The following is a 19,829-nucleotide window of genomic DNA, read 5'->3' on the forward strand; positions in this document are numbered from 1 at the left end:
GTTGATAAGAGTTAGAAAGCTCAGAGAAACAGAAAAAAAGTATTTTCTACATTGCTTATCCAATTACTCTAAATTGTGTAATAAATAGTTAGATTGCTGTGATTACTTTGTTTTATATCCTTTATTAATCAAGTCATTAATTTAATTGGAATGTTCCATGTATTTTAACAGAATGTAATATAATCAGTTGTATAATCAGGTGTCTTGTATATTACTGTTCTTTGGCATACGTTCTGTCAGATGTCTGATGTTTCATGATGTGTTATACTCCAGGAAAAGTGGCTGCTGCAGGTGCAATAGCTAATGTGCATACTAATAAACTAAACCACACGTAACTTCATCTGTACACATAATACTTTATTTTCAATAAATTGGCTCAAATTTGTTTTTGCTTTGTCATTATGGCATATAGTGTGTACACTGATAAAATGTATGTTCAAGGTCAGGGTATCTGGATCTTTCCTTGAATATTATGATTTTTGTCTTGCTGAGATTTACTGTCAGGGCTTAAGAATGATAGAATTAAAAGTTCTAGTTGGTGCACAGGCCTTCTTCCCTGGTTGGGAAAAGGATCCACAAGGTGAACAGTTAGTGTCCTCTGCTCTACCACAGAGGAGCAACCCATGATCACGAATACATCCCTCTTCAGAGAGGCCAAAAAAAGGTTAACTGCAAACCACAAAGCACAAGAATGAAATCAGATTGGAAAAGCAATTCATGAGTGGGGACATTTCTTCTGTCTGGAAAGGCTTTTAGAAGATGACCTACTACAAACCAAAACCTCCCTCTGTTGCTGTGGACCCGGCACTGCCAAACAGGCTCAACCAATTCTACTGCCGTAGTAAACAGTCTCTAACAGAACAGGAGGAAGGCTGCCAGCCCGGACGTCATGTCTGCAGCCACACCTGAACACAGCGCTGATCGGCCCTCCCATTTTCACTGACATATTCAATATGGCACTAAAGCCACGCTTTGTTCGTGGCCATCTCAAATCATCCATCGATGTTCCAGTTCCCCACAAACACTCTGCATAAGCCCTCGTTCAACACCATCATTCCGGAACTACTACAAAACAAACGGACTGGACACAACATGTGGAGACGGACAAGCACATCTTGGACTCCCTTGGCATTAGAAACTCGCAAGGACGTGTGCTCTTCTACTTATCCCACACCAACGACTGCATTAGCCAAGCGAATCCATTTTGCTGATGACGCTGCTCTGGTTGACTCTCTGGGTCCATGTAAGGAGGAGAGGTCGAGCGTCTGGTCGCCGGGTGTGGTCAAAATAACCTGGAACGTTCCAGACAAAACAGGCGAAGTGGTGGTTGAGAGCGACACCCCTGGGGATTGAAGGGCTCGGCTGTAAGTTTGGCTGATTCATTTCAATTCCTAGGGTTCTATTATCACCCACATCTCAAGTGGGAGGAAAACATCAAAGTTATTACCAAAGAGAACAGTAGTGGGTGAACAACTTACAAAAAAACTTCAAAATCTTCCAGTCTATCCTGACCTGGCTGCCATCTGCCCTCCACTGAGGATCTACATACTGTAACTCTAGGGCATGGAACTGTTCGAAATATTCTCCTCTGGCAGGCATCAATCAACACCATAAAAAACAGCCACTTGAACACATTTTTTCCCCCATGCTTTGGCCTTGAGTAACTGGCCATCTGCTCCACAAAGCCTAAAAAGAAAATGATTACTGCAAATTCAGCTGCATTGTTCTACTCCGTTCATCCCACTATATCCAGATGAATGAATAAAAATTTGCAGAACGGGCAATATGCAATCTATCACTAGCAGCACCTTTACACAAAGTACAATTCTGGTTATTTATACATGTGCTTAGTAAGTTAAGGTGATTCTGATCATCTGCAAACAGTAGACATTTTACTCTAGTAGGCTGGTCATCTAGTAGGTTGGTCATCTAGTAGGCTGGGCGCTGTGTTTTCACTAGTGCCCTTGTCAATTAATTGGTAGAATTGTTGAAAAGAGTGGGGCTCAAGCTAAATCTCTGTCCCACCATTTTGTTTTGGCTTTTAGGGTTTGAAGGGTATATACAGGGTCTATCATACAGAGTTTTGGTAAGAACTTAATATTTGGTTAAAATTCTGTAAAAGGTATTCCAAGCATTGCTGTCAATGAGGTGGCTTTTAATGCATAGTTGCTAATTACGGTAGTTAAATTTTGTGCAATATGTGTATTGAGTTGATCAGACAATACTGACGAAGAGACCGCTCTTTGTGTTTTTGTTTCTCAAATTCTTTCTTGGGTTTTGCATTTCTTGTGAATCAATTTCTAATTATCATTCATTGTTGTAGGTTTTCTGCCCTGATTTGGTTTTATTTCATTTGATATGTTAGCTAATTTTTGAGCTGTTGGTCTCACACTGTCATTCAGTGTCTCACTCATCCTTTTCAAATGTCCCTAATCACATCAAGCAAAACAGCATGGGAAGAAACATCCTGCCTGGCCACTGGTTTGCTTGTGTGCTGTGCCGGGGATGGTTTATTCGGCAGAGCTAAGCATTGACGCGTAGGTCCGCGTGTGCTTGTAAATTTAGTTAGTACGTGTGGCTGCATGTGTGTCTCTGTTGACTCACCACACAATTAACTCTTTTATATGCTCTGTGCAGCCTGCTCCTAATGAAAGGACTAGTTATGACTGCCCTGAATACCGGACTGTTCAGTTGGAGAGGGGGGCTGCCCTGAATACTGGACTGTTCAGTTGGAGGGGGGCTGCCCTGACGCCAAGGAAAGAGTTCCCTATACACACGGAATCTAAAAAGGCCAATTATACATTTGGGGGGGGGTTTGATAAGTACAAGATTGACCTGCTTTCAATGATTCTCACATATACGACAGTGTTACTGTACAGAACACCGTTTAGCTCTGTGTACAGCATGTGAGTAGAGCACAGCGCTGACAAAGCCAGGGTTATGGGTTTAATTCCCACAGGGGTCAGTATGAAAAAAGTAAAAAAATATATGCACTCACTACTGCACGTTGCTCTGGATAAGAGCGTCTGCTTAATGCCTTCAGAGTAAATGTCAAGACTCCTCCAAGAAAAGTCTGTATCATTAAAATAACTCTCAACGTTGACGTTCGGTATTTATGTGGCCATGCACTGAATAGTAAATGTCTAGTGAATGTATAAAGTGAGACTTGTGAATTTGAGAGAACCTTAAAATACAGCGTTAACAGGGTACAATGGCAGCCATGCCCACGTGGAGTTGAATCATGACACACGATGAGGTCACATCCTTAGGAGTTTCCAGATCATTATTAATAAAAGTCCCAGAAGGTTTTTTGTTTTATTGTAACTGCTTACGGCTGCATTATGAGAATCTAAAATCGTACTCCATGTCTCCTTTACTTTTTCTGGTTTTTAGATATACTGTATCATATGGCAATGGGGGCAAGCCTTATCAGAAATATTCTTTAAATTGCCAGGCTATGTAGTAAAGCGCATAGAAAAGGAATAAAGACAAGGATGTTTTAAACCATTGAGATAAGAGTTCAGTCCACTGCCAGGCCTCCTCACCATAAAAGCCAGAGCCAGGAGTGCGACTGAGAGAAGCTGCCCAGCCCTCTTCCTGGAAAGCTACCGTCCTGTAGGTTCTCTCTCCAAGCCTAATTTAGCTAACCTGATTCTAATAATTAGCTGGACAAAAAGTTAAGGTGTTTAGTCACAATTGGTGTTGGAGAGAAAACATACAGAGCAGTACTTCTCAAGGAACAATGTTGGGCAGCACTGGCCTAAATGACTTGGGATTTTCAGCTAAACTACTGACTCCGACTGTCTGCATCAATGGATTGATTCACTGGTTGTGATTCGATTCCCCAAGGGGAACGATCCGAGCTGTCATATTGCAACGTATAACCTCTATGCTAGTGGTTTTCAGCCTGTGATACACTGACTTTTTTGTTTGATCTTACAAACAAAATGTTTCAGAAGATTAATAGGTTTATCCATTCTGAATAGGGTTTTAAAAAAAGTAATAGATCTATTACTTTCACCAAGCAACACAAGGTGGACCTTGTTTGAATATGATTTGGTGGTCCCTGTAATGGAAAAGGTCCCCATAACAGAAAGCACTGCTCTACATCATACTGTGAAAGAATGTGTTTTTTCCTCTACTTTAATGGCATTACACATTGGGCTATTTATTATTTGATCTGCTTTTGGTACTGAACACATATCCCAATGTAACCCTCATGTGAAACCTGAAATTAAACATAATTGAGAAAAGTATCATGTGAAGAATGCCTAACGTCTATTGCTACTTCTGGAATCTGAAGTAAACTGTCAACTTAGCTAACCTCTCAGTCTTCAGTTCCAGCTGAAGTTAAACAACCTGGCACTGTATTGCAGTCAGGAAATCATGTGCCCTTTTTCTTTCTGGCAGAGCTCAATACAGCAATGATCACTGATCCCCTGTCAAATACAGATGGAGGTAACTTGATTCTTACAGTTCAGATTAATTTTGCCATGTTTCTATCACGTATGGTTCTGTGTTGTTTACCAACAGTAATGTGGTTCTGTCATAACTTTACGGCTGTTACTTTTTCTATTTTTGTTGGCATGGCTGTTGAGAGTGATTACTATGTTCCTAAGAAAGAAATGTGTTTTTCTTACTTTGTTCTTAAGAAAATAAGTTAATGTTATTTTGTGTGGAAAATCATTGTTTAAGCATTGGCTTAATTGCAATCAGTAATTATGTTACCGTATCATTAGGCAAATTGTGTTTGTAACCGTTTATATACAAAAGTATACAAAATGTAAAAAATAAATAAAAAGAAAGGCCCTGACTGGATAAAACTCTTCATAATCTGACAGAGCTGTGATAATTGTCAAGATTTGCATTTATTCTGCAACGAGACCAAAACAGAGGTATAAAGTTAAAGAGATAACTCTAAAAACATAGCAAATTGGAATGCGACTGTCAGGTTCTGGCTGGGGGCCTCTAGGCATCTCTAAGTGCCTGGGGGCCACAGTTAAGGCCTGACAGCAGAGGTGCCCCTAGGTATCTTTGCGCTGCTGTTTTGGTTGGCCCCAATTAGAGGCAGCTGCTCCACATTGCCTCTTATTAGGGACCCTATTTAAGGTGCCCTTTGAGTTCTTTATTTTGTGGATGATTGCTCCTTTTGTTGAGCCTTGTGTCCTGGCTTCCCTGAACCGTGACAGCGACCTTGTCCAAATCAGATTAATCAGTGAGCTGACCACAGTGTCTGACCTAAAATTAAGAAAAATCTGGACAATTTATAGCTGGTGGAAATGGAGCTGCACTTCCTGATCTTCTGCCAATATTACAACGCTTTTCCAAAAAAGATGCAACTAAAAACGGAAAGCATTGATGTGCAAATCATTTATCCCTGTATTTAATTAAAATAGTACAAAGACAACATATCATATGTTGAAACTGAGAAATGTTATTGTTTTTGGAAAAATACATACCCATGTTGAATTTGATGCCAGCAACATGTTTGAAGAAATTGGGAAAAAACATTTTTACCACTGTGTCGCATCACCTCTTCTTTTAACAATGCTCTGTAAGCGTTTGGGAACTGAGGAGACCAATTGCTATAGTTTTGAAAGTTAAATGTATTCCTATTCTTGCCTGATAGAGGATTTCAGCTGCTCAACCCATGCCATGTGCCCTAATGCACCCCCATACCATAGTGGATTTTGACCGTTGAACTGGGCACTGATAAGAAGCCGGATGGTCCCTCTCCTCTTTAGTCCAGCAGACGTCCATGATTCCCAAAAATTAGTTCAAAATTGAATTTTTTTATCCGGCAGACTATTGGACAGTTTTCCTCTTCACCTTAGTCCATCTTAAATGAGCTTGGGCCCAGAGAAGGTGGCAGATTTCTGGATCTTGTTTATATATGGTATCTTCTTGGCATGTTGTGGGTATATTTGTGGGTGAAATGACATACTGTGTTCATAGACAATAGTTTTGGAAGTGTTCCTGAGCCCATGCAGTGATGTCCACTACAGAACCGTGTCTGTTTTTAATGCAGTGCCACCTGAGGGCCCAAAAAACACGGCCATCCAATACTGTTTTTTGACTTTGTCACTTGCATACAGTGACTTCTCCAGATTCTCTGACTCTTTTAATGATATTATGTACAGTAGATGATGAGATACCCAAACTCTTTGCAATGTTACACTGAGAAACTTTATTCTTAAATTGTTGCACTATTTGCCCGTGCAGTCTTTCACAGAGTGATAAACTTTAATACTGACAGACACAGCTTCTCAGGAATGATCTTTTAATACCCAATCATGTTACTGACCTGTTGCCAATTGACCTAATTAGATGTGCGATATTTAGTTTTAGTTTTTTAACATTACATAACTTTTCCAGTCTTTTATTGCGAACGCACCCCATTATACACCTGATCCCAATCACCCATTTAGTTCAATATTTTAGTTCCCATTGTTTGCCCTTCTGTATGGATCATTGTGTTTCTTTGTCCAGACCAGTGTGGGGATGTTAATACGTTACTCCTCAAGCTGTGTTCTCGCCGTTTCATTTATTTCGTTCTTCACCTCCTTTTTCGCTCTCACGCACCTCACATTTATCCTTTCGAAACGTATTTTTATTATAGCAATGTAAATGTTTCCCAGTGAGAGAGAGAGGGAAAATGAGAGAAAAGCAGAAAATTAGGTTGCGGGCAAGGGATCAGAGAAAGGGACAGAAAAAGTGAGAAAGAGACTGAGAGAAAATGGATTGGGAGAACGAGTAAAAGAGAGAGGGAAAAGAGAGAGTGACACTAAAGAGAGAGGTGAGGCGGTGATGTTGGCGAGCAGTGATCAAAGGGGGACACCTCTTGTGTTCATTGCTGAGCAGCATCTGGTTTTGACATGAAAATGACTTCCCCTTTCAGTGCAACTTCCTGGCTACAGGGCATTGGTGGCTGAGCTGCATGGGGCTGGAACTGCTCGGTAGGAGGGTGGCAGAGGTCTGTGTGTGGGTGTTTTTAACCAGGCAGAACAAGTGAGAGAGAGAATGTGTGTGTTTGTGTGTGCACGTTCATTCTGAATTCTAACACATTTGGCCAATTTCTAGACTGCAGTCACGATTATGCAGGACTAATAACGTCTTTCTAAAACAGAGATGGGAAGCATTAAAGGCTGGGAGAAGTCTGGTGGGGTGGTTGGGAGGGGAGGTGGGCTACTGATAGACTTCTATTTCTCGATAGAAGAGTGTCCGTGCGTGTCTATAATTGCATTGACAAACATCTCCACGTTCTGGTACATTTTGGAATATCTCAGTTTGCAAAAATAAGTTAATTGTGTGTGTGTTCGCACGTTACTTTCACGCTTAAAGTTCATACCATTTCAACACTTGTTACAACACCTTTTCAAGTGTGCATATTAATGTATTTGAACATACATTTGTGAATGTGTTTTTCATTGGAATGAACTTAAACAGATTATTTTCTACAAAAGGACCATATTAAATTAAATTATGGTTAATCAGCTAACCCAAGATAACTAGTAATTAGAATGCACACATTTTGCGAAAGTATTCAAAATGTACTGAATGCATAAACAACACAAAATATTTGTACTGTACGCCAAAATAGAAATTGAGGTTAAAGGTGTGCTTTTATTTAGCTTTATATTTGACAGAAAATATGAGTTGTGTGATCATGCACAGCCAGTCAGCTGTTCCTGCCTCTCCCATCCACCACAATGTGTAGTGAAAACTCCACCACTAACCTCTGAATCCTTTCTTTCTGAATCCTTCAAACATTTTCTATAGAGGATGGGCTGGATTCCCTAACTGGGATTGATGTTCGGAAGTAAATTGTTTAAATATGTTCAGTTGACTTTCATCAATTTTGGAGGGACGTCCAGTTCTTGGTAATGTCTCTGTTGTGCCATATTTTCTCCACTAGACAATGAAAGCAACCAGGTTATTGTGAGTTATTTAAAATCTTTCCCCCTCAAAGATTTCAGTTGGTTTTTCAATTGAATTGTTCACGTTATAGGTCACATTAAAGGTGGAAAAAGTTGTTACATGATTTATCTTTGTAAGAACCTGGCATTTTAACAGGGGTGTGTAGAATTTTTATACCCACTGTATCAGAAATGTATTCGAGACCTTAACCATTCAGTGATTTATAGACTAAAAGCACAATTTTAAAATCTATTCTGTAACTGACTGGAAGCCAGTGCAAAGATTTAAGAACTGTGGTGTACTCTGTTCTCTTGGTCCTGGTTAATATTCTAGCAGCAGCATTCTGAATGAGCTGCAGCTGTTTTACAGTCTTTTTGGGGAGTCCAGTTAAGAGGTCATTACAGTAGTCAACCCTACTAGAGATAAAAACATGGATGAGCTTCTCTTGGTCTTTTTGAGACACCAAGCCCTTGATTGTGGCTATATTTTTATGATGATAGAATGCTGTTTTAGTGACCGCTTTGACATGACTGTTGAACGTGAGATCTGAATCCATCAGAACACCAAGATACACACATGATCCGTGGTTTTTAGGGCCCGAGAATCCAGCTGTTTACTAATACTAGTTATTATCTTATTTTTGTTTTATATTGGTTTAATTGTAGACAATTCTGGTTCATCCAGGTATTTATGTGCTCTATACAGTGACACAGTGAGTCTATTGAGCTGTTGTCATACGGTCGAAAGCCACATATATTTGAATATTATCTGCATAGCTTTTGTAGTAAATGTTGTTGTTATGTAGAATTTAGCCCAGAGTCCCTGGGGACTTCCACATGTCATACCCACCCTATCAGATTCCTGATTGCCAATGGTGACTAAGTAACTCCAGCTACCTAAATAAGATCTGAACCAATTAAGGACTTTCCCAGAGAATCCTAACAAATGTCCAGCCTATCTAGAAATTTTCTATGATCTACAATGTAAAATGCTGCACTGAGATCTAATAGAACCAGAACTTATATTTTATCCAAATCAGTATTCAGCTGTAGAAATTGTGAAATGTTGGCATTTATTTTGAAAATATGACCGACCGTGCAAAAGGACAGTGATCATATGAAGCCATTTATTATCACATAGTTGCTTGGCTCCTTTTTAAATCATAATGATAACAGAAATCCCCCAAATGGCCCTGAACAAAAGTTTACATACCCTTGAAAGTTTGGCCTTGTTACAGACACACAAGGTGACACACACAGGTGAAAATGGCAATTAAAGGTGAATTTCCCACACCTGTGGCTTTTCAAATTGCAATTAGTGTCTGTGTATATATTGTCAATGAGTTTGTTAGTTCTCACGTGGATGCACTGAGCAGGCTAGATACTGTGCCAAGGGGAGCAGAATGACCTGTGTAACAAGGTAATGGAACTTTATAAAGATGGAAAAGGATATAAAAAGATATCCAAAGCCTGGCAAATGCCAGTTAATACTGTTAAATCACTTTTTAAGAAGTGGAAAATTCGGGGATCACTTGACACCAAGCCAAGGTCAGGTAGACCAAGAAAGATTTCAGCCAAAACTGCCAGAAGAATTGTTCAGGGAACAAAGCAAAAAAAAAGGTGTGGTTGTTTCAAGGAGAACAATATGACGACACTGCCAAAAATGAGCTGCATGGTCGAGTTGCCAGAAAGTTGCCAGAAAGAAGTCTTTACTGCACCAATGCCACAAAAAAGCCTGGTTACAATATGCCCGACAACACCTTGACACACCTCACAGCCTCTGGCACACTGTAATTTGGAGTGACAAGACCAAAATAGAGCTTTATGGTCACAACCATAAGCACCATGTTTTGAGAGGGGTCAACAAGACCTATAGTGAACAGAATACCATCCTCACTGTGAAGCATGGGGTTGGCTCACTGATGTTTTTGGGGTGTGCAAACTCTAAAGGCACGGGGAATCTTGTGAAAATGTATGGCAAGATGAATGCAGCATGTTATCAGAAAATACTGGCAGACAATTTGCATTCTTCTGCACGAAAGCAGCGCATGGGATGCTCTTGGACATTTCAGCATGACAATGACACTAAGCACAAGGCCAAGCTGACCATCCAGTGGTTACAGCAGAAAAAGGTGAAGGTTCTGGAGTGGCCATCACAGTCTCCTGACCTTAATATCATTGAGCCCCTCTGGGGAGATCTCAAATGTGCGGTTCATGCAAGACGACCAAAGACTTTGCATGACCTGGAGGCATTTTGCCAAGACGAATGGGCAGCTATACCACCTGCAAGAATTCGTGGTCTCACAGATAACTATTACAAAAGAGGGGCAATACACAGTATTTAGTATGCAGACTTCAGTTAATTTGTTTCTTTGTTGCCATGTTCTGTTTTATGATTGTGCTATTCTGTTATAACCTACAGTTGAATATGAATCCCATAAGAAATAAAAGACATGTGTTTTGCATACTCACTCGTGTTTTCTTTACAAATGATACATATATTACAAATTCTCCAACTTATGAGCACAACTGCACATACATGCATGTAATCAGTTGGTCTGCAATTATTAAAAACCAGCAAGGCACCATGAAAACACACCACACGCTGTGTTTGTTGGCGAGGGTGACTTGACTGTTGTATATTCCATCAGTTTATTGTGGACCAATAAGGTGTCTCTATATGCACATCCTTTGAGACGGTAGCTTTTACAGTGACTGTCTGAACTAGATTTGGTTAAAAAAAAAAAATTGAAAGATGTTCTGTTGTGACATAACAGCTCCAGGTGGGGCTGCCGGGTCAGGCCGCTGGTTTCATTACCTTACCCTGACCCTACCCTTAGGTCCATCCCAGAGAGGCAGGATAAGAGAGCGCACAAAACCAGAACCAGGTGTTACTGGAGAGGACAACGTTAGAGTGAAAATGAGAGTGAGAGAAGCAGAGGGAAATAAAGATAGAAGAGGTAGAGAAAGGGCTCTTTGATGTGCTTGTGGCCCTCAGGTGATTCTCCCTCCCCTTAATTATGACCGCTGGTAGTCGGTTTCCTCAGTGCCATGCCTAAGCCATATCCCACCGTACTCTGGCCGGGCCATCTGGCTCACCCGGCACCTAAAATACCCTCTGTTCTGCAGAGCAAGAGACCCCCAATCTCTCCGTTACACACTCCATAGATCTAAAAACAAGAAGCCCACGTTGACATGCTTAAAACAAAGCCACAAGAATTTCAGAATTTCAAAAATAACCTACACTTAGTAAACCACATGATAACAGCCGTACACCTGGGAACTAAAACCTTCACTGCTTCCTTTCACGTTCATTCAGACGCTTACAACGTGCTTCTACGAGGCTACTTATTTTTACTAGTGTCTAAAATACATAAGGGAATTACCTAGAACACAACTATAATGAAAGTGTTGTTGCTAGAACAACACATAGGGAAAGGGAGTTGGCTACAGCCTCATGTAGTGCGATTTGCATTACAATAAAAAGCCAGCATGTTTGCACTATACAATTCATCCCTGTAATTACAACTGTGTCAGTAATGGTTGAGAAGGGATAGCTGGACTGAATTTCAAACCTATCCTGCTGTTTTAAATCAAGCTCCTGATTGAACCAGTGTCTTTAAATGCATACTGCGTCAATTATCAGAAGTATATTACAGCGTTTGAGTCTATGAATGGTTTATTATGGTACTGGGACAATGTTGTTGTTTTCAAAAAGGGTTGCCCTGCAGACAACCTCCAGTAGATTCGACATTCGGCTATATGATTCCATTGTTAATCCCACTGTTGTCGTCTGACTGTTCCATTACAACATCAGCACAATGGGAAGGGAGGCCTCGTGTGAACCTCCATAATAAACCCAAGGACATTACGGTACGATAACTGCCCCCCAATCTATCCCAAAGTAAACACGGATTTCCGACCGATCACTCCGGCATGAATGCGGCATCATCCTGGTTCTTACCACACGTGTACGAAGAGCGCCTGATGAAACGTGAACTCATCCAGCATTACCATAAAGCCTGAGGTCACATCTCATCTGCACAGATGGCACAGCTCTAACGCACACAGACACCGTCATGCTCTCAAACAACACTGGCAGGGACGCACCCTTGATGCACCCTGGCACGCATATACATAAATGCACAGACACACGCAGCCTGTTTCCTTGATGCCTGTGAGAAACAGGATTTACTGGATTCATGTTGAGTGAGAGTGCAAAATCCAGCAAAGTTGTCCAAGGAATGGTGTAAGACCTCATGTGGTGGGGGTTGGAATAAGTAAGCGGATATAACTGTTAGCCAGGACTGCTGGGTACGTAATGCCATAAGAAGTAAAGTTGTTTAATGAATCCAGGCCTGGTGTGTGACCGTGTGACTGGGTTGATAAGGATGACTTCTCTTCTCTGATATCTGGTTGTCATGGAGTCATACCACAGAGATATTACAGTACAGGGTCATGAGAAGCTACGATATGTAGCCTGCTGCACTCAGACTAAGTGAAAACAAAGGCTTTGAAACACTAGACGCTATTGAGCTGACACCAAAAACACCAAACATTTGTTGGAGTAGTTTTTCATTTTTTAACACCCTTTTTCTCCATTCTTCTAAAAACACCAAAGAACACTGTGCCACCTGCGAGGCAAGTGAATTTCCATTGACTTTAGAATTATTTTTACATTTCTTCATTATGACAGATTTGAAAGTGGAAAAGTGAACGTGGGACAGCTGAAAACGTGACTTGAACCCCTAACTTCTATGACTTCCATACTTTTTGAATGAAATTCCAATTTAACGTACCATCTAACTGACCCAGAATATGGGGGTTCAATTCCCACTTCAGCCTGTGACATGTTTACTTTTTCCTCATGTGTCTAATCTGTCTAAATCAATAATAAAAAATTAAGGTATAATTACTCAATAAATATTTTTCCTAGGTTCTTATAATGAATCACGATAAGGCTTTAAACCATTTACATTAAACTACTTGGTGTATGTAAGAAACCCTTTGATGCTGAGTTTTTGTGCACTGGGAAACCAAGAAATGTTTTCACAACTGTCTCAAAGAATGCTGCAATATTTAGATAAAAAAAAAACGTGTTGGGTGTTTCCAAGCACATCTACACTGTTTTAAAATATCAAAGCACTTACATCAAGGTTCACATCTCAGATCTTTCCATGGTTCCATTTGACCCTCATGGTGTTTTAAGTCTTTCAATTTTAACAGTGAGACATGCTCAAAAGCAGTGATCTGCACAGGGAATCCTGTACACTGCCCTTTGGTAGGCAGCTACAGTCTTATTCTGTGTGTCAGTGGCTAGACGGACTGCATTTCATGGGGAAGAAGAATGACACTGGATATGGGTTGCAGGAGCTCCTGTCAGGGCCACCTGCCACCAGCAGGCCTTTGGAGGACTAACTGGTTAATATTTCAGGCAGGGTACAGAAAAAACTCTATAACAGATGGACATTGGACACGCACAGGTGCAGACACATCATGTAGGCCCATTGTTGTGGTGAGCATCTCACTAAGGGAAAGCGAATATCCTTAAACCAAGAAACAAGACTTGGCCCCAGAATCTCGACTAGTCGTTTCACGGCTTTCAGATTTTGGACTAGCATTTCACATTCTCAAAATATCAATTTTAATAATTCATACGAAACACATTTCAAGCAATCGTGTTCATTCTTGCTCTAGCATACAACTGGAGCATTTATGACCATATATTGTAGCTGTGAAAGGCACGTTTTTTTCTGAATTCCATAAAACATGCTTAGAGAGTAATTAGATGTGCTTCCCAAAAGCAAAACAACTCTAGATTTCTCTCATAGTCTTATAATTATTAGATTTATTTAGCCTGCTATACAGCTTAAACCAGTGGTATTCAACTCTGGCACTCAAAGCCAGTTCCACTCCATTTTTTCATTGCAACCCCCTAATCAGGCACTTATCTAAAATGCTGTGAGCACCAAATAGGAGCAATTAATGAGAATGTATAGAAATGTATGTAATGTATGTAAATGTAATAGAAAACCAGCTGGATCCAGACCTTGGAAGTTAGCAGTTGAATACCCCAGACCTAAACATAAAAACTAAAAACTAAAATAACAACTGTCTAATGTCAAGACTACCTTAACTGTGGTTGCTTGAAAACATGGTTTTGACATCATTCATAGTTTAATTATAACAATATTTAAATGAGCTTACAATGTATTTCAATGAGAGAAAAGGACAAAACCAAAACATTTGGCACTTATCTCCTTCACTGTTCAAGTGATCAACTCCAAACCAAAGTTAAACCCACTGATCCAACTTGGGTTGCATCCATTCAGATGTTTTAAACGTTAAATATGCACACGTTAAAATGGGAGCCACAGGGATAAAGGGGGTTCTAGTAAAATGGTCATGCTTCTTGGTCAATCTAGCAATAATACCAACCAAATTCAAGATTCGAGGCTTAACTAACTTCAAATTCTATTGAATGCTTATAAACAATAGACAATTCTAATTAGCATCGTTTTAATTAACACAAAAACAACATCTCTTAACCATTTAAGCTAGAGGGACACAACCAACTTTGTTTCACATGTTTAGGCTATCACAGCATGTATCAACTATATAAGAAATTAAGAGACCATTGCACCTTTTTCTTTCTTTTCCAAAAAAGTAGAAAAGGAAGGCTTTGAGTGAGGAAAAGAAGGGTTAAAATTAAGAGACCACTGCAAATTGAACGGTTCTGTTCCTCACTCAAAACCTTCCTTTCCGACTTATTGGTAAAGGAAAGCAAAAGGTGCAGTGGCCTCTTAATTTATATATATATATACAGCTCCGGAGTTATTTTTAATTTTGTATATTCGAATTAACATAATGTTTTCTATAATCATAATATCATTAATTAACCCTAAAACAGCGTCTCTTTAACAAGCTAGATGGACCAAACAACATTGTTTCACATGGTGTGGCTATCTGCTTCAAACTTCAAAGTCTAGCCTTTTAACATCAAAGCTGGCCAGCAAAACAAGTTATTCTGCAAATGACATTCCTAGATTCCTAATTAAAACAAGCCTCTGACTTAGCATGCAGTGCAATCCGAAGGACATTAGCTGGAGTTTTGTTAGAGAGCAGCGGTGCGTCTACAGAGCAGAGATCTTAAGTGATTCAGTTTATCTGCTGAGAAACAGCAACCCAGACCCAACCCAAACACTGACAGACAGTCAACACTTGCAACTTCCCAATTAACCGCTTAAAGCTTATCTCCTTAATTGTATCAGAATTTATGAAGACGTCGGGCAAGGTCTGGCTGGTTGGGCTGCGTGTGTGTACGGAGTGAGTGTGTGCGTGTCTGGGTTCATGCCTGGACACAAAACAAATTGAAAGCATGACCTCTCCCTGTTCAGTTATTGATTCGCACTTTCTTCATCTCTCTATCTCTCACTTGCTGTGCGCGTGTGTGTTAGTGTGCAAGAGAGATTGCAAGCGAGGGAAACAATAAAAAGCGGAAAGTGAGACACCGAGGGAGTGGGAGAGAATGGAAGGGAAGATAGATTGAGAAGGATAGAAAGAGGTAGAGAAATACAGAGAAAAGTCGTAGGTAAAAAACTCGTGGGGTACCATAGAAGGTTTCTATTCAGACAAGATTTTAGCAGCGCAGCATCGCAACATCATGCTTCTTCCTTAGTCAGTACCACATTTCAGTGCCGATCTGTCTTCCCACATAGGAGAATATGTCCTCATCATGTCTGTCTTTCTCAAAAAGAGAGAACCTGGCGCACCTCTCTTCAGTAAACCGCTTCCTATCCTGATGGGGGTGCGGGGGTAGTGAGACAATACTGTATAGGCCAGGGTCTGTCATCTCATTCCAACACTACCCTCTTTCATCTTATAGAAACAAACCCTTTTCCACTCCTGCATATTCCATTGTCAATACTTTATTGCATTCCCATCATTAACATTTTTTTTGACTATCACGTTCACTGAGCCAATGAATGAAAGTCACGCTTATTCCGTCTTCTCACTTTCCGTACATACAACCCACATTAATATTTTAGAAATGTATGTAGAATGGCTTAACTGATTGAAGATGTCATGATAAGAACTCCAAACCTGAAACTACATGAACATATTAAACGTCTAGCCAAAAGCATGAGTTTATCTGATGTTGAAACAATGCTAATAACCCAGAACTTCTAAACTTCCTCATGTCAAGAGAATACTGACGTCAATCTGTTTAAATCGCAAAAATCGCTATTCTCAAACAATATCCAACCCAGAGCTTTGTCAGCACTTACCCTAAAGCATCATACGCTTATAAAAATAATAGAAATCTCTCTGTACCTTTCAATTTCATTAATCATTGTCGCTTAATTCCAGCAGAGTGGCTCGCTGAAGCGCAGGGTGCGGTACCCAAACCGGTCTTTAAGCTCCGGAATCAGTGAACGCGAGCGTAAGTGCGGTGAATAAAAGAGCATGTGTGTGTGTCTGTAGGCCTACTCTCACAGGAACAGGATCCGCTAGCCCACCCCTCCTGGATGGTTCCTCCGCCTCTCCTCAAACCACACATAAAGAATGTGTTGTTACCTGATTCAGCATGCTGTTAGGTTAACACAAGAAACACTACTTGCCTTTATACGTCAGCAAAAGCAGCCTTATTCCATATTCGACCGAATTCCCAAATGTGTGTGAAACGTGGCTTTGGATTAGCCAAACTTCACTTGTTATATTTATGGGTATGACCATCCGTTTTAAGAAATCCGGGAGAAGAGAGTTGAGAAACTACCCTGAGCATGCGTAAAAAGCGCACCGCATTTAAACAATAAAACTGTTGGTGCAATATAAAATGTTGCCTATCTTTTTAGTTTAATGTGCTATAATAAATCCAATGTGGCAATTCTTATTTATTATTGATATGTGCATGCTTTATTTGGTCCCGTTACCTAAATAGGTTCGTTATTCAGATAGCGCGCATCTCTGGCAGTTGAGAAACAGGAGATGGTTTCCGCGGTATTTTCAGTCAAGGAATACTGAGGTCCTGCTGTTGCAACGCTGTTCTGTTGACGGTTAAGAAATAGAGCTGAACAGCGGTTTAAAAACCGCAGTTACTGTAGCCTAACATAGAGTGGTTTATTCATCAGAGCTGCACTCATCACTCACACATTATCTCCAACTGTCTCCAAGCACTCTGAGAACAGTTAATTTAGGTACTTTACAAGTCTGGCTCATGCAGGTCTGAGAACAGTGATTATGTGATTTTGTGTGTAAACTCGTCAAATTGCCTAGTTTGCTTACTCCGGGCTTTCAATTATTGCATGAAAAAGAGCTGATTTCTTTTTCTCTTAGAAATATATTGTAAGTTCTGTCAGCCAGCGCACTGGATTGACTCTTTTCCTCAGATGTACCTGGTAGCCTATAACGTCCATGCTGGTTTTACAAGCAAACTATGGACTCCCCCAAGCTGTTAAGGCTTTTAAAGCACACTTGACCTGCATGGCATAGCTGGGATCTTGCCTTGTATTCTAAACCTTGTTGATTCAAGACATCAAGCCCTTCCACTTGCTATATTGGTGGTAGCTTTCTAAAATAGGGAGCTGTTGGGTCAGTGTATAAGGTAAAGGCAGTGTATCTCTGATCACCTGTTGTCCACTCAGCCAAAGATTACCCACAAATCCTGGCATTGTGAAAGCTGCGCTCTATCAACAATTATACTGACCCTCAAATTATAGTAGTGTTAACATAAACTGATTACAATAACCTTTCAAAAATATTATCCTAAAATTAAATAGTTGCATGTTTTATAATAAAAAAGAAAGTAGAGAAAAAAGAAAGGTAGTGCTGTTTCATTGGATCTAAAGTGTATTGCTGAGGACATAACCTCAGAAATGAGTCTATGGTGACCTCTAGTGGTATAAAGTGTACTTGATAAAATACCATAGGAATAAAATAAAATGGTATGACCATGACTTGTTTATGTTAACCAAGACAACATTATAACATTCATGGATTGTAGACTATCATAATAAATGTTGAGGAGCTCTCCACTTTGAAAGGAAAACAAAATTGTGTCGTACGGAGAAGCGAGGCAATTAAGGAGTAAGACACAGGTGAATTAAGCAATAGTGGAAATGCTTTCCTGTGGGATTTTCTTGTAATGTACTAATGGCACACTGGGGAATGACAGAGAAATGAATGTTCCATATCTAACCACATAACACAACAACACATTCTGTAAACACCTAATACACAATAACCAACACTCTAAACCAATATCACACTATTTATTTTTGCCTTATAAAACAATATAAAAATAGTAAAACAACTGATAATAAATATTCTGCAAATATAAGCCACACATATACATTAGCCTTAACTATAGCAGTGCAAACCTTTGTAGCGCAGATGTATTGCTATTGTTTTTTTGTTCTTCAAAAAGAGCAGGAAGAAACTCTAGAATTTAGAATGGTGTTATCTAGAACATCTAGGAAGCTTCAAAGTTCTGGAATACTTCGGCCACCTCCAACCAACTCCTAAAGCAGGCTAGGCCCTGCTCACGGATCTGTTTCCTTCCCTTGTCGGTGATAACATCCCCATTCTCCTTTACAATCACCAACTTAGGGACCGCAGTGATATTGAACCTCTTCTTTAATTCACTGTGAAGGGAAAGTGAAAGATGGTGAAATTAAGCATTCATTATGACACGTCTAATACCAAATCATCTATTTTTGAAGGAGTATTAATTTACCAGTATTAATATACCAGTGGACTGGTGTAGGATTGTAACAAGCCATTATCGATAAAAGAAGTGAGCATACCATTCAGAACATGTTCACAACACAAAATACCGGTCTCAATGTAGGCTACCATTGCAGAGCTCCAATCACTTTGTCTATCAGGCAGGCAGAGACCTTGTCCTTTTTTAAATCCTAATCCCTCAAAGGGTGAGCCATAAACCTCTTACAAAGCCTGTAGCATAGAATTAATGTACGTGGAAAGCAAAGGCCTAACATCAGTTATACTTTGTTTATGCAGAATGTTTCAGTTCCTTTAGAAATTAAATAAAAACATGGTCCAACAGAAGGATGAGACATTCCTAAGAACCTACTGTTTGTATTGATCCGTCCAGGGCAGGGCCAGCCAGTCTCCGTGCATGTCATGATAATACTCCACCATATCATCACTCGATTTGTCCGAAGAAATGAAAACTATTTCGAACTGTGCAGGAGGCTCGCTTTCCTCAACAAGTTCCGTGTAAAAATCACATAGAATAGGGGTAAAATCTCGACACGGAGGACACCAGCCGGCAGAAAAATATATTCCTACTACTTTATTCCTGAGAGCTTCTTCTGGGTCAATAAGATCCCCTTCTTTGTTAAGAAGAGTTTTACCTGCAAATAATTCCACCATGGTCAGGCTAATAAGCCACGCGAAAAGTAGCCAACTGTGCTGGACTAAACCCAGTTAATGATTGTTACAGACTGGTTGTTTCAATTGCTCGCAGAGAACGAGTTACTTAGACTTCAAATCCCGTGCTGGCACTAACACAACACTGTCATATCAATAATATAAAGTTAATATCACCTTACCAAATCTGTCATAACCTTATAAACAAGCTGCTGTCGCGACTGGACATGGTTACATGATTTTGGTAGGCAAAAACAAATGATTGACATATCGCAAGGCCAATTGGCGTTCAGACTCAAATCTACACAATTTAAAGTTACAGTCTGAACCATACGCAACATACGAATGTCACATGGAATTTGCACAAAATTACAGTAAGTAATGGATGTGGTACATTTTTGTACGTTTTAGTAAAACCCGGTTTGACCAAAAATGCTGAAATTCTAACTACATAATTCGTGCATTCATTCGCATTTTCTTGAGACTTGATCCCTATATTGTTAATGTATAGTCTCCGAA

General features: G+C 40.0%; 2 protein-coding genes across 3 annotated transcripts in view; both read right to left on the minus strand.

The window, feature by feature from the left end:
* Window positions 1-16,397, minus strand: part of csgalnact1a (chondroitin sulfate N-acetylgalactosaminyltransferase 1a) — a 40,721-nt gene extending 24,324 nt beyond the window's left edge. For both annotated transcript variants that reach the window (XM_020053024.2, XM_010898282.3), the window contains exon 1: window positions 16,251-16,397. The gene's annotated coding sequence lies outside the window, so the exon portion shown is untranslated. The remainder of the gene's footprint in view (window positions 1-16,250) is intronic.
* Window positions 16,398-18,175: 1,778 nt separating this feature from the next.
* On the minus strand, window positions 18,176-19,446 carry nxnl2 (nucleoredoxin like 2). The gene is given in 2 exon segments (NM_001310949.1): window positions 18,176-18,559; window positions 19,012-19,446. Coding segments are annotated over 2 exon segments (474 nt in total). The 5' UTR covers window positions 19,314-19,446; the 3' UTR covers window positions 18,176-18,387.
* Window positions 19,447-19,829: the final 383 nt, after the last annotated feature.

The sequence above is a fragment of the Esox lucius genome, chromosome 14 (genome assembly GCF_011004845.1).
Source record: "Esox lucius isolate fEsoLuc1 chromosome 14, fEsoLuc1.pri, whole genome shotgun sequence".
Lineage (NCBI taxonomy): Eukaryota > Metazoa > Chordata > Actinopteri > Esociformes > Esocidae > Esox > Esox lucius.